The sequence below is a fragment of the Eurytemora carolleeae genome, unplaced genomic scaffold, assembly GCF_000591075.1.
Source record: "Eurytemora carolleeae unplaced genomic scaffold, Eaff_2.0 scaffold199, whole genome shotgun sequence".
In the NCBI taxonomy this organism is placed as follows: Eukaryota; Metazoa; Arthropoda; class Copepoda; order Calanoida; family Temoridae; genus Eurytemora; species Eurytemora carolleeae.
In genome coordinates this window covers 123757-136785 of record NW_019396149.1, presented here as the reverse complement: position 1 = coordinate 136785, position 13029 = coordinate 123757, and the positions used below count along the sequence as shown (strand labels likewise).

General features: G+C 32.7%; 1 protein-coding gene across 1 annotated transcript; it reads right to left on the bottom strand.

Moving 5' to 3' along the window:
* Positions 1-8095: 8095 nt before the first annotated feature.
* On the bottom strand, positions 8096-12446 carry LOC111696496 (uncharacterized). Its single transcript, XM_023466109.1, has 7 exons — positions 12238-12446; positions 11994-12041; positions 10491-10594; positions 10108-10138; positions 9701-9772; positions 8671-8733; positions 8096-8349 (listed from the first exon to the last, which is right to left on the bottom strand). Exons 1-7 carry the CDS (start codon positions 12284-12286, stop codon positions 8189-8191), a joined length of 528 nt encoding a protein of 175 aa, XP_023321877.1. The 5' UTR covers positions 12287-12446; the 3' UTR covers positions 8096-8188.
* Between the last annotated feature and the right edge of the window lie 583 nt (positions 12447-13029).

Sequence of the window (13029 nt, the reverse complement as noted above, 5' to 3'; positions counted from 1 at the left end):
ATAAGATTAAGTAAGATTATTAAATCTAATTTAAGTAAAATTATTAAATCTAATTTAAGTAAAAATATTAAATCTAATTTAAGTAAAATTATTAAATCTAGTTTAAGTAAAATTATTAAATCTAATTTAAGTAAAATTATTAAATCTAATTTAAGTAAAGTATTAAATCTAATTTAAGTAAAATTATTAAATCTAATTTTCAGGGACTTTAATTCCTAGATTTTTAAAGAACATTTAGCCCTGTGAGGTTTTGGGGCCTCTAATATTTTGAAAAACAAAAAACTTGATTCTTGATTAGACAATCATTTACAAATCAGACAAAAGACAGTCACTAGAAAAAAGTGCATCAAGATGAATTTCTTTTATCAATGAATTGTAACTCAGTAAGTAACAGGGTATTTTTGGGGGGAAATAATGGGGGGGGGGTTGCAAAATGTAGATATAAACCATGTCTGTAAAATATATAATTTATCTCCCATATTTGCAAAGTTTCGTGTGTGCAAATCTACCTATGGCTTTATCATGTTCATCTGCAGATTTATCCTATGCAATGTGCAGAATATCCTAAACATTGCAAATATATGAGAACATATTTCACAAAGGACAGGTTTACAGGTTTTTAACAAGTTAGCCGGACGCCTTCTGTCTGCATACGTTATGTCGGAGATAGGATTGCCCAACCAAGGATGTTCAATGAAAGGAGTGCTAAATCAATGATTGTTTATAAAAGGACAGGCATGCTGTGACATTTTAATGCAATAACAATTATATATTGTGGAATGATGGCAACATCAAGGATTAATATAAAGGATATTAACAAGGTTAATTGATGAAAGGAATGCTAAATCTTTTTTCCTTTCGATCATGCTTCTTTTTTCCTTTCGATCATGCTTTTTTTTCCTTTCGATCATGCATCTTTATTCCTTTCGATCATGCTTTTTTTTCTTTTCGATCATGATTCTTTTTCCTTTTAATCATGCTTGTTTTTTCCTTTCGATCATGCATCTTTATTCCTTTCGATCATGCTTGTTTTTTCCTTTCGATCATGCTTCTTTTTTCCTTTCGATCATGCTTCTTTTTTACTTTCGATCATGCTTCTTTTTTCCTTTCGATCATGCTTCCTTTAACCTTTCGATCATGCTTCATTTCTCCTTTCAATCATTCTTCTTTTCTCCTTTCGATCATGCTTCTTTTTTTCTTTCGATCATGCATCTTTTTCCTTTCGATCATTCTTCTTTTCTCCTTTCAATCATGCTTCTTTTTTCCTTTCGATTATGCTTCTTTTTTGCTTTCAATCATGATTCTTTTTTCCTTTCGATAATGCTTCTTTTTTCCTTTCGATCATTCTTCTTTTTTCCTTTGGATCATGTTTCTTTTTTTTACTTTCGATCATGCTTCTTTTCCTTTCCATCACACATCTTTTCTCCTTTTAATTATGCTTCTTTTTTCTTACGGGGTCAAAATTTGGCATGCTGCATAGTTTTCAAAATTGGGTTTTTCTACATTTGCTTTTCTTTCAATATGCCAAATACACTTGTGAAACGTTGGAAGTATTATAAAGTATGTTCGCGTATTATCTATATTGTATTATCTATATTGTTCTGAGAGGTTTTACATCAGAAACCTCAACATATTTTACATAAGTTCACTTTTTTGACAAATTGGGCCGATCATCAAGAAATTCAATTTGACTTAAAAATTATCGAATAAAGTTAAACAGAATGGGAAAAGTAATAACAAAATAAAGTTCAGTTGCGGTTTATCATATATTCTTAACTTTTTTATAACTTTGAGTTTCGGACGATCGATGTCCGTAAAATCGAAAGTTACGACCTCCTGGGATATAAGAATGAAAAATTTAGTCTAAGATCGGATTTCCAAATTCTCAAAAATGTTGTTAGGTTTTGCAATCCTAAATCTATATAATAAAACAAGACATTCATTTTCATGTTCCCTAAAGCGCGGCCGAACGGCTGGACCGAATGGGCTGACATTTGAAGAGGGAACCCATAGGTAAGATAGGAAAAAAAAACATATTTATTTTGTTTTCAATATGGTTTTTTTTCTTAAATCCACGTGAAACCCCGGGCACTTCAGCTAGTGTTTTAAATAAAATTGTAATCGATACAATTGCATATACGCACATCCGTTCCTGGTAAAAATACGTAAATGCCATAGAGTAATAAAACGAAGAGGTGAAGCTTAGCTCAGATGTACACTTGTATATAGAGCGATCGTATTTCTAGGGAGTGGTTTAATGCAGATATTTGAATATTAGTATTGATAATTAGATAGACACTTAATATGGATTGTAAACACAGGATTGTATACTGCAGTACATTCAAGTTCAGTTGTTTGTTTATTTCAATACAATCATGTCTAAATATTGCATCGTGAAATGCAATGGTGAAATGGTAAATGCGTACTAATTCCGTGCCGGCCACTAATGCGTAGTGTAATAAAGTACCCTTAAGTATACATGTATATAACTATAGGACTGAAGTATACATGTATATAACTATAGGACTGAAGTANTATATACTCTATATATTAAGCACTGTACCCTGATAGCTCTATATCCTACATATACTCTATATATTAAGCACTGTACTCTGATAGCTCTATATCCTATATATACTCTCTGTATTAAGCAATGTACCCTGATAGCTCTATATCCTATATATACTCTCTCTATTAAGCAATGCACCCTGATAGCTCTATATCCTATATATACTCTATATATTAAGCAATGTACTCTGATAGCTCTGTCCTATATACTCTCTGTATTAAGCAATGTACCCTGATAGCTCTATATCCTATATACTCTCTGTATTAAGCACTGTACCCTGATAGCTCTATATCCTATATATAATCTCTGTATTAAGAACTGTGCCCTGATAGCTCTATATCATATATATACTCTCTGTATTCAGCAATGTACCCTGATTGCTCTATATCCTATATATACTCTCTGTATTAAGCAATGTGCCCTGATTGTATCAGATCTCCTTGAGTATGGGCCAGGTGGGATCTACTAATTCAATATGAAGGTTTAATCTCTTCTAATGTAGATTGTGGATTAGAGGGAGATGCTTTTTTTGGAGGGATAGGTGGGTGGGTGTTTTAGATAATTTAAAGAAAACTTTAATTTCAATAATTGTTTTCTGAAACTAAACGAACAGTCCCTTTAAACTACACAAACAGACCCAAAAACTACACAAACAGTCCCTTTTAAACTTCACGAACAGACACTTTAAACAACACGAACAGTCTCATAAAACTACACGAACAGACCCAGAAATTACACAAACAGTCCCTTTAAACTACACGAACAGATCCTTTAAACTACACGAACAGACCCTTTAAACTACACGAACAGACCCTTTAAGCTACAGAAACAGACCCTTTAAACTACACGAACAGACAAATAAACTACATGAACAGACCCTTTAAACTACACGAACAAACCCCTTTAAACTACACGAACAGTCCCATTAAACTACACGAACAGTCCCTTTAAACTACACGAACAGACCCTTTAAACTACACGAACAGAAACTTCAGAAACAGCCCCTTTAAACTACACGAACAGACCCATAAACTACACGAACAGACTCTTTAAACTACACGAACAGACCCATAAACTACACGAACAGACCTTTTAAACTACACGAACAGACCCTTTAAACTACACGAACAGACTATTTAAACTACACGAACAGACCTATAAACTACACGAACAGACCCATAAACTACACGAACAGACCCATAAACTACACGAACAGACCCATAAACTACACGAACAGGCCTTTTAAACTACACAAACAGACCCATAAACTACACTTACACTACTGACTTATAAACTACATGAACAGATTCATAAACTACACGAAGAAACCCATAAACTACACTAACAGACCCATAAACTACATGAACAGACCCATAAAATACACGAACAGACCCGTAAACTACACGAACAGACCTTTTAAACTACACGAACAGACTCATGAACTACACGAACAGATTCATAAACTACACAAACAGACCCATAAACTACACTTACACTACAGACTTATAAACTACATGAACAGACCCATAAACTACACGAACAGACCCATAAACTACACGAACAGACCCATAAAACTACACGAACAGACTCATTAACTTCACGAACAGACCCATAAAACTACACGAACAGACCCATTAACTACACGAACAGACCCATAAAACTACACGAACAGACCCATTAACTACACAAACAGACCCATAAACTACACGAACAGACCCTTTAAACTACAGAAACAGACCCATTAACTACACGAACAGACCCATAAAACTACACGAACAGACCCATGAACTACATTATATAAAATAATTGTCTGTAGACAATACCCCCAGGATCAACATAAATGATATTCTCTTTCTTATTGTCAACAATTAATCTTATTTGCAACTATCGGTTGAAGATACATAAACCCTTGAATCTTGATCCTTCTCCTCAGTTTTCAACAGTCATCCAGGAATTCATTTCAATATATGGTAGCAACCATTCTTAATACAGACTAACAATAGGTCTACAGGACAGCTTCAAAACTAATAGTCATGCTTCCTGACATATACAGACCAAACATAGAAATAATCTGAATAAGAATTATTACTTTTTAATCATGTTTATTGTATGTTAAGTGATCCTCTCTGGCGGTATTACAACGGTATCCTTTAAACCTTTATTTAAATCTGAAAACTTCTTTTGCTCTAAGGCAAGAATCCATCAGTCACTCCCTGAAAGAATACAACAGAAATTAATCAATGTTAAGCTGGAAAAAAAGGATATTTTATTGTCTTTGGTCAGACAAAGGTTTAAAAGGTACTGTTGTAAATCAGTTTTTGACTTGAAAAGTGTTTAATTCTAATACTTTCTTCATTGTTACTGTTACCATTCTATATTCTGATTTAACAAGCTCGAATGGATTCCCTTGCACCTAGTGATATGATTTACCGTTGTTAGCAAATAGGTTGTCAACCTATTTGACAACCTATTTGGTTGTTAGGTACTTTCCCAAAGGCATTTTTCCAAGGGTGACTTCCTAAGTATCAATTTCCCAAGTGGCAACTTCCCAAATGTTCAATTTCAGAAGTGGCAACTTCCTAAAGGTTAGGTTAGGCCCTCTGAGGCTCCAGGCTGCAATTGAGGCCGAGCGATGCGGCTAGGATGGGCTAGGGGGCCAAGCGCTGAGGCTAGTATAGACTTGGGAAGTTGCCGCTTGGGAAATTGCACATTTGGGAAGTTGCCCCTTGGGAAAATACCCGTGGGAAGTTGCCGCTTTGGGAAATGCCTTTGTGAGAGTACCTAACATCGGTTTACCTATTTTGCATTTATAAATCCGAAAGTTTACATTGTGGATATCAAGTTCAGTTGATTTAGCTTAGAGATATAACAGCCAGGAGTTTTAACCTCGAACAAGGAGAGGTTGGTTACCCTGACTTTTAGCAATCCTTAATTTTAAGAGTTTCATTATAGTGATTAATTCATATCTGTGTCTTTATAGAAAGAAAAGATGAAGCTGAGACATCTTTATGTTAATGATATTTTGTATTAAATTTTTTCAGAGCTGAAAACTTTAGAATGGTGGATATTGAGATTAATGCTTGATCCTCTCTTAATCTCAATATCGAGACTAACCTAATCTTGTACTTGAATCCTGAGAAGTGTATAAAATTCAACCAACCAGAGTCGCGTATATGAAGCTGATAATTTTAAATTTTGCGCGCCCTTTAAAATTAATACGCGGAAACGGGAGGGACTGTTTATATTCTAGTTTTTAAATCAAAAGCAATGACAAGATTTGAAAATTATATTATTATACTAGAAATTTCTGATATTACATTTTACAGTAAAATAATATGCTATAGAAGCAGAAATCTGAGAGGACAAATCCAAGAAATGCTCGAAAATAATGCAGAAAATCTCCGAACAAAAAAACTGTAATCAAGGAATCATTTAGTCTCCATCCTTCAACTCGAGCAGATCTATCCTGGATATAAATATATGTTTGTTAGATTGATGTTTAGTTCAATTGATATGACACCATCAACAACAGAAATCAAAACCGGGTTTTCAAAAAGATGCTGATTGGTTAAATTTTTAAAATAATCTTGTGTTTAGTAAAACCAGGAGTTTACGCATTAATCTTGATATCCACCATTCTAAAGTTTTCAGGTCTGGATAAATATAGAAAACAATGAAATAGGAAGACACCATTACAACAATAATTGATTAAATGTATCTAGTGAAATGGTCAATATGCACTGCATAATTACTGTGGCTCATGCTCATTCTTGGAGATATAACTTGATTCTAAAAGTCGTCTTCCTATCAATTTAGAATAAAAATTCTTAAAATAATGTAAATCAAAATCATACATCATTACTGGATTGCACTGTGTAAATATTTATTTCTTTTAACTAGATTATTGGAATTTATTCAAATATTAGGGAAAAGCGCGAAGACAACATTTAATTTTTTCATTTCTTTTGTGTTAAATATTATTTTAATGAAACAGTTTTAATTGTGTGTGGCGGAAATATTAATTCTTTATTTCTCGAGCCAGTGTTTTAATCAGGGAATTTTCTAAGTTGGGGGTTAAATATAATGTGTGTTGGGGGAATCTGAATTCTGTTTTTTGGGGAGGAAGTTTTTCATTTATTACTAATCTTTGGTTAAAACTTTTGTATAAAGTTTTAGGATGAATTCTATTTTTTTAGGTTTGTCATATCAATATTAATTTCTTATGAAGATCTGAAGGTTTCGAAAATATATTGGCTGTTCCCTATCAAATCCTCCGTATGTACTCTAGCCCTAACTTTAAAGATCATTGTGGTTTAAAAATTTCAGAGTTTATCTCAATTACAAGTTCACAGAAACGAAACGAAAAAACAGTTTTGATTGTCGGTTGTAAAAAAGTGTAACAAAAAAGTTTTCACAATAACGTTTCGATAAATCGTAATTAACGTTTCAAACGTTAATACTTTTGATGAACACTATCGTAACGAAAGCTAAAATCTAGAAAAATCAAAACGTTGACATCTCTAGTTCACACCTCATGGACAGTTAATTATTTAATAAAGGTTAAACATATATTATTAATGTTTAATTAATTATAGAGTTAAACATGGTAATTTTTAGCAGCTGATATACATTTGAGTACATCTATAGCAGCTTTGTCTTAAATTATCAGAACTGAAAACTTTTCTGTTTGCTAGCCTTAATCCCAAATGCTAAATCTCTTTATCCACTATGGACATTTTAAATTTTCTTCTTAATCCTTTATTTTGGTTATCTCTACTGGATTCTGACCAATAATATTTCTCTTATTGATCGTGCGCAAAATTTCAAAATATCTCAGATCCCCATTTGCAATCGACACTCTGATTGGTGGCATATAGATAATTTCCTGGATATTAATGTAGGATTAAATTAATCTTAAAGAGACAGTAAAGGAAAAATGAAAGGGGGTATAGGCTGAAAGCTAATCACTTTAGCTCTTGATCGCGACCCATAAAAGTTTAATCTGATGTTTCTGTCTCAAGAAATTGATATAAAACTGTGTTAAAATTATACGAAAGTTTATATATGTAAAATTTAGAAATCTTAAACTTAAATCACGTGACTAGAACTATCACCAATGGCAGAGCAGTATACTGGTCACGTGTCTCCGCCTGTATCACGTGACCACTTTACTGCACTGCCATTAGTGGAATTTCTGGTCAAGTAATACGGACGTATAAATAATTTTATGAATTAAATCTATTAAAAATAGAAATAAAAAATATAAAATTAGAATTGGAGTAAACCTAAGTTACAATTAGCTTTTTCTGGGATATCATAGTTTTCAGATTGGTTGCTTATTTGCTGAATTTGATCTATCTAAACCCACTACTTTTATACAAAATTGTATATATTTTAATTTTTGTATAAATTTGACAAAGTTGTATATCAATTTCTCGAGATAGGAATATCAGATATAACTTTCATGGGTCGCGATCGAGAGCTAAAGTGATTAGCTTTCAGCCTATACCCCCTTTCATTTTTCCTTTACAGTCCCTTTAAGATTAATAAAAAAGAGGAGATCAAGCATCCACAATTTAAAAGTTTTCAGCTATGACATCCTCTGCAATCAACAAAATGCTAACAGAGGAGAGATCCGGACTGAGCATTAGGATATGCTTCAAGATCAGTTAGAGTATGCTTCAGGTAACATTCAGTTCCAACATATCCCCAGTTAGTGCAACCCTTGGTCTTTGTGCACTCACAAGCACACTCATCAGGAGAACCAACAGAGTATACAACTAAAACAGCAACAAATAATTAAAAAGTTTTAAAAGAGACTTACAGCGGTACCCTGTAAACCTTTATCAGATCATTATTATAATCTGGTCTTTATGAAAAGTGGTTAATTCTGACAAGTTCCTTCATTGTTTCTCAACCAGAAATTCTCAAGTCACAGGGGGTTTAAATGGTACCAATTTGAAACAGATATTCTGCTTTATTAACAGCACTTGAAATTATTTTTAATGTTCCTTTAAATTAAATTTTTTACATGTTCTATAATGATAATTTTCATTATTTACACAACTTGGATCATAGTTGAAAGAAAAGTAAATTTTAACCTGCAAAATTGTTATCTCCAGTGTAGGACATATCCCGGCTCACACATTTCGGCTCCGCACACTCTAAACAGAAATCTATATTGAGAACCATTCAACTCTGAAAGACGACCTTTAGAATCAAATAATTGCTTAAAATAGTCCAATTAACATGAGACACAGCAGTTGTGCAGTGTAAACAGACCCATCTCACTTAAATAGTGATTTTTTAATTTATTTGTAAAATATTTGCTTTGTTTACTGGTTCTTATTGTAGGTTTTATACATGTTAAATGTACACCTAGCTAAATTTATTTAAGAAAGACCCCAAGTACAGGAATTAAGTTTTGCCAAAAACTCTGATTTTCTAATCCCCACTATCTTTGCAATTCAATATTGTAGACCTTAGATATTTAAAATATGTATTATGTAAGTTTGAAATATCAAAGGTTTACACCATTAGGTTACACAAATTCCAAAGACTCCCTCAACATAGATTAAAGAAATGTGAGATTACTTTTCTTCGATCGATAGGATTCTTAACGACAACTCTATGTTAACGGCCGTTAACGACTGTCAATGACGATCCTTCATTAACGATAAAATACAATTTTGATCAGAAAACATTATGGTCATTTGCTTCATTAAAAAAAAACATATCAGACGACTTTTTAAAAAAATTTTCATTGTAAAACAAAATGGAGTTAAATGTCGAAAGCCAAAAACAGAACTAAGCCTGAAAAAATATTAACAAAACCTTCTTTATATATTTTTACCGCCTTTAACCAACATTACCAACCATTCATTGCCCCAGCAGAGAGAGGTTAAGTTATTAACGTCCCTTGGGCTGGTTATATAGAATAACCACCTGCTCTGCAAAGTTTTCATGACAACATTCGCGAGTTTTCATTTCTAAAGACGATAAAATTGTGAACAACTGATTTTTTGGGAAATTGAAAATTCTACTTTACCCCTCGATCAAGTTTGTCTACAAAACAAAATTGGCCTTAAAATTCACTTAATTTCCCTGTAAAGTTGTTGAAATAATCATTACCTGTCTTATAGACTTTCAACCACAGTTCTGTTGCATCCAAGTATTCTACCACAGTATTTTGCCAAGAAACAACTGTCAGCAAATTATATGAAATACAAAAGGTATTGTATGCTGTAGACAGACAAGTTTCTATTCATGTATGGGATGATATTTTCTTTAATTAATGTCAAATTTGAAAATTTGTTGAAGCATCGGAGCGAAAATCAAACAAGTATCGGACAAGCTTTTTTAAAAATCAAGTTTACAAGTAAACAAAGAAAAACTGTTAATTGTCAGCTTCTCTTTGCTTCCATGTTTATGTGTTTGAAAGCTTGGTAGGAATCCAAAGTCGTCTTTATTTAAGTGATACATACAACAACGACTGCAGTATAGACTCCATTATAATTCAATTTAAACTTTAAACTTACATTTTCCTCTCCCTAGAGTACATTCTTCATTCTAAAATTTACAAAATATAAATTTTAGAAAAGAAAAAAATTTGGGAGTTTTTCTTTTTTTAATTTGTCTAGTTCATAACAAGAAAAGAAATAAAGATTCCAGTATAATTCAAGCAAACTGAAGAATAGAAAGGTGAAATGATATGTGAATTTGATGTGACAAAGCAAAAAGCTGAAAAAAGTTAGTTATTTACTACTTATTAGGTGAATTGTGCAGTGTTTTTACTGTTTACACTGCACAATGGCTGTGCCTATGTTCATTGGACTATATAATGCCATAGCTTAATTCTAAAAGTCGACTTCCTATTTCAGTTTTGTTTGGTTATCACTGTATTGTTTTAAGTTTTGTATACCTTGAAATCAAACCTATCACAATATTGGTCTTGGTTGCACTTAATTATACATTGAAACCTTGATACAGGGGATACAGTAGCACTCTTGTAGAAGGGTAGACTACCTAAATATATAAAATACAGGGGATACAGTAGCACTCTTGTAGAACGGTAGACTACCTAAACATATAAAATACAGGGGATACAGTAGCACTCTTGTAGAAGGGTAGACTACCTAAATATATAAAATACAGGGGATACAGTAGCACTCTTGTAGAAGGGTAGACTACCTAAATATATATAAAATACAGGGGATACAGTAGCACTCTTGTAGAAGGATAGACTACCTAAATATATTGGATACAATATCAATAGCGTAAGAGATTGTGCCCATTGGTTTGGCATCGATAGATTAAGAGCTTGTACCCCTGTTGACATTGATAGCTGTTCCTCGTTTTAACAGACAAGCTGAAATCGTGCCAATTGGTTTGACATTGATAGTCACGAGCTTCCGATTGATATCAATAGCTTATGAGATCGTGCCCATTGGTTTGGCATTAAAAGGTTAAGAGCTTGTGTCCCTGTTGACATTGATAGCTGGCCCTCGTTTAAACATACGATCTGAGATAATACCCATTGGTTTGGCATTGATTGAGTAAGAGCTTGTGTTCGTGTTGACATTGATAGCTGAGCTTGTGTCCGTGCTGACATTGATAGCTGACAAATTGTACCTGGATAGATATGGGTTTGAGATCCCCTTATGGAGTAGGGCATATACTGCAAAAGTGGTAGAAACCCCCCCATACTCACAGCTTGAGATCATAATGCAAAGATTGGAACAAATGGAGCAAGGAAAACGAGCTTTAGAGGTAATAGTTGGAACAGTGCAAAGAGATGTGGAAGAAGTAAAAACGAAGAAAGGGAAAGAATCATATTGGGATCCTAGGGATCAATAATTACCTGGAGATTTGAAATCCTAGTGATCTATAATTACCTGGAGATTGGGATCCTAGGGATCAATAATTACCTGGAGATTGAGATCCTAGGGATCAATAATTACCTGGAGATTTGAAATCCTAGTGATCAATAATTACCTGGAGATCGGGATCCTAGGGATCAATAATTACCTGGAGATTGAGATCCTAGGGATCAATAATTACCTGGAGATTGAGATCCTAAGGATCAATAATTATCTGGAGATTGGTATCCTAGTGATCAATAATTACCTGGAGATTTGGAATCCTAAGGATCAATAATAACCTGAAAATTGGGATCATAAGGACCACTGATGACCCGGAGATTGGTAACCTAGGACTCAATAATTACCTGGAGATTGAGATCCTAAGGATCAATAATTACCTGGAGATTGGTATCCTAGTGATCAATAATTACCTGGAGATTTGGATCCTAAGGATCAATAATTACCTGAAAATTGGGATCCTAAGGATCAATAATTACCTGGAGATTGGGATCCTAGTGATCAATAATTACCTGGAGATTTGGATCCTAAGGATCAATAATTACCTGGAGATTGGATTCTAATAAACTGTTCTCCTTGATGGAATCCCAGGACTAATATAAAAAGAAAATAAATTAGTTTTTATGTATTTTATTTCATATTTCCATATTTTTTTTCAACTACAAAGCACGAGATAATACAAACAAAAAAATCACAATTTACTATGTAGTTTGGACCCGCCTAACCAGAGTAGGTTATTTTAATTAGTTGATCCACTAAAAAATGTAATTAAAAAATGTTTTTTAATTCCTGTATTAAGGAGAAGCATCCATGCGGAGACATTTATAATCTTGACCATGATTTAATCTGAAAATTTATTAACAATGTGAAAATTGTACAAAAGGGAGTGAAAGGGGGTTCTTTTTTCAAATTAGTATTAGTATCAAATTAGTAAATAGTATTTACATACAGGGTGTCCCACGAAACATGACAGTATGCAAGAGGACTTGAATGTCGTCTTGATTTTTGATATAATTTGCTGTGTTTATTTGTCAACCTAATTTTAGAAGTAAATTTCTAGAGATAATAATCACAAAATTCCCCTAGTCCTGCCATTTCCAAAATGTGGTCTGTTTAGCGACGGCTAAATAAAAGACGAAAATCAAAAAACAACTAATATATTTTTACATGAAAATAGAACAAAGAAGACTAAATCTAAAAATGGCGACTTATATATATATCACATGAGTTTAGATCAGGTAGATGCTTGCAGACATTTTATTCACATTTTATAATTATTCAGGGATATATATTCACATTTTATAATTATTCAGGGATATATATTCACATTTTATAATTATTCAGGGATATATATTCACATTTTATAATTATTCAAGGATATATATTCACATTTTATAATTATTCAAGGATATATATTCACATTTTATAATTATTCAAGGATATATATTCACATTTTATAATTATTCAGGGATATATATTCACATTTTATAATTATAAAAGATTATTTCTATTTCTCACTTGTTCATATGTTTACGAGCATAATATTTTTTAGAAAAATTCTTTTTTCAGCTGTATATTGAT

Coding starts and splice junctions, on each gene's coding strand:
- LOC111696496 (XM_023466109.1), bottom strand. CDS start 12,286: ATGGTCAAGATTATAAATGTCTCCGCATGGATGCTTCTCCTTAATACA. Junction 12,042..12,237: donor GATGCTTCTCCTTAATACAG/GAATTAAAAAAC, acceptor TTTTTATATTAG/TCCTGGGATTCCATCAAGGA. Junction 8,734..9,700: donor GTTGAAAGTCTATAAGACAG/GTAATGATTATT, acceptor ATTTCTGTTTAG/AGTGTGCGGAGCCGAAATGT.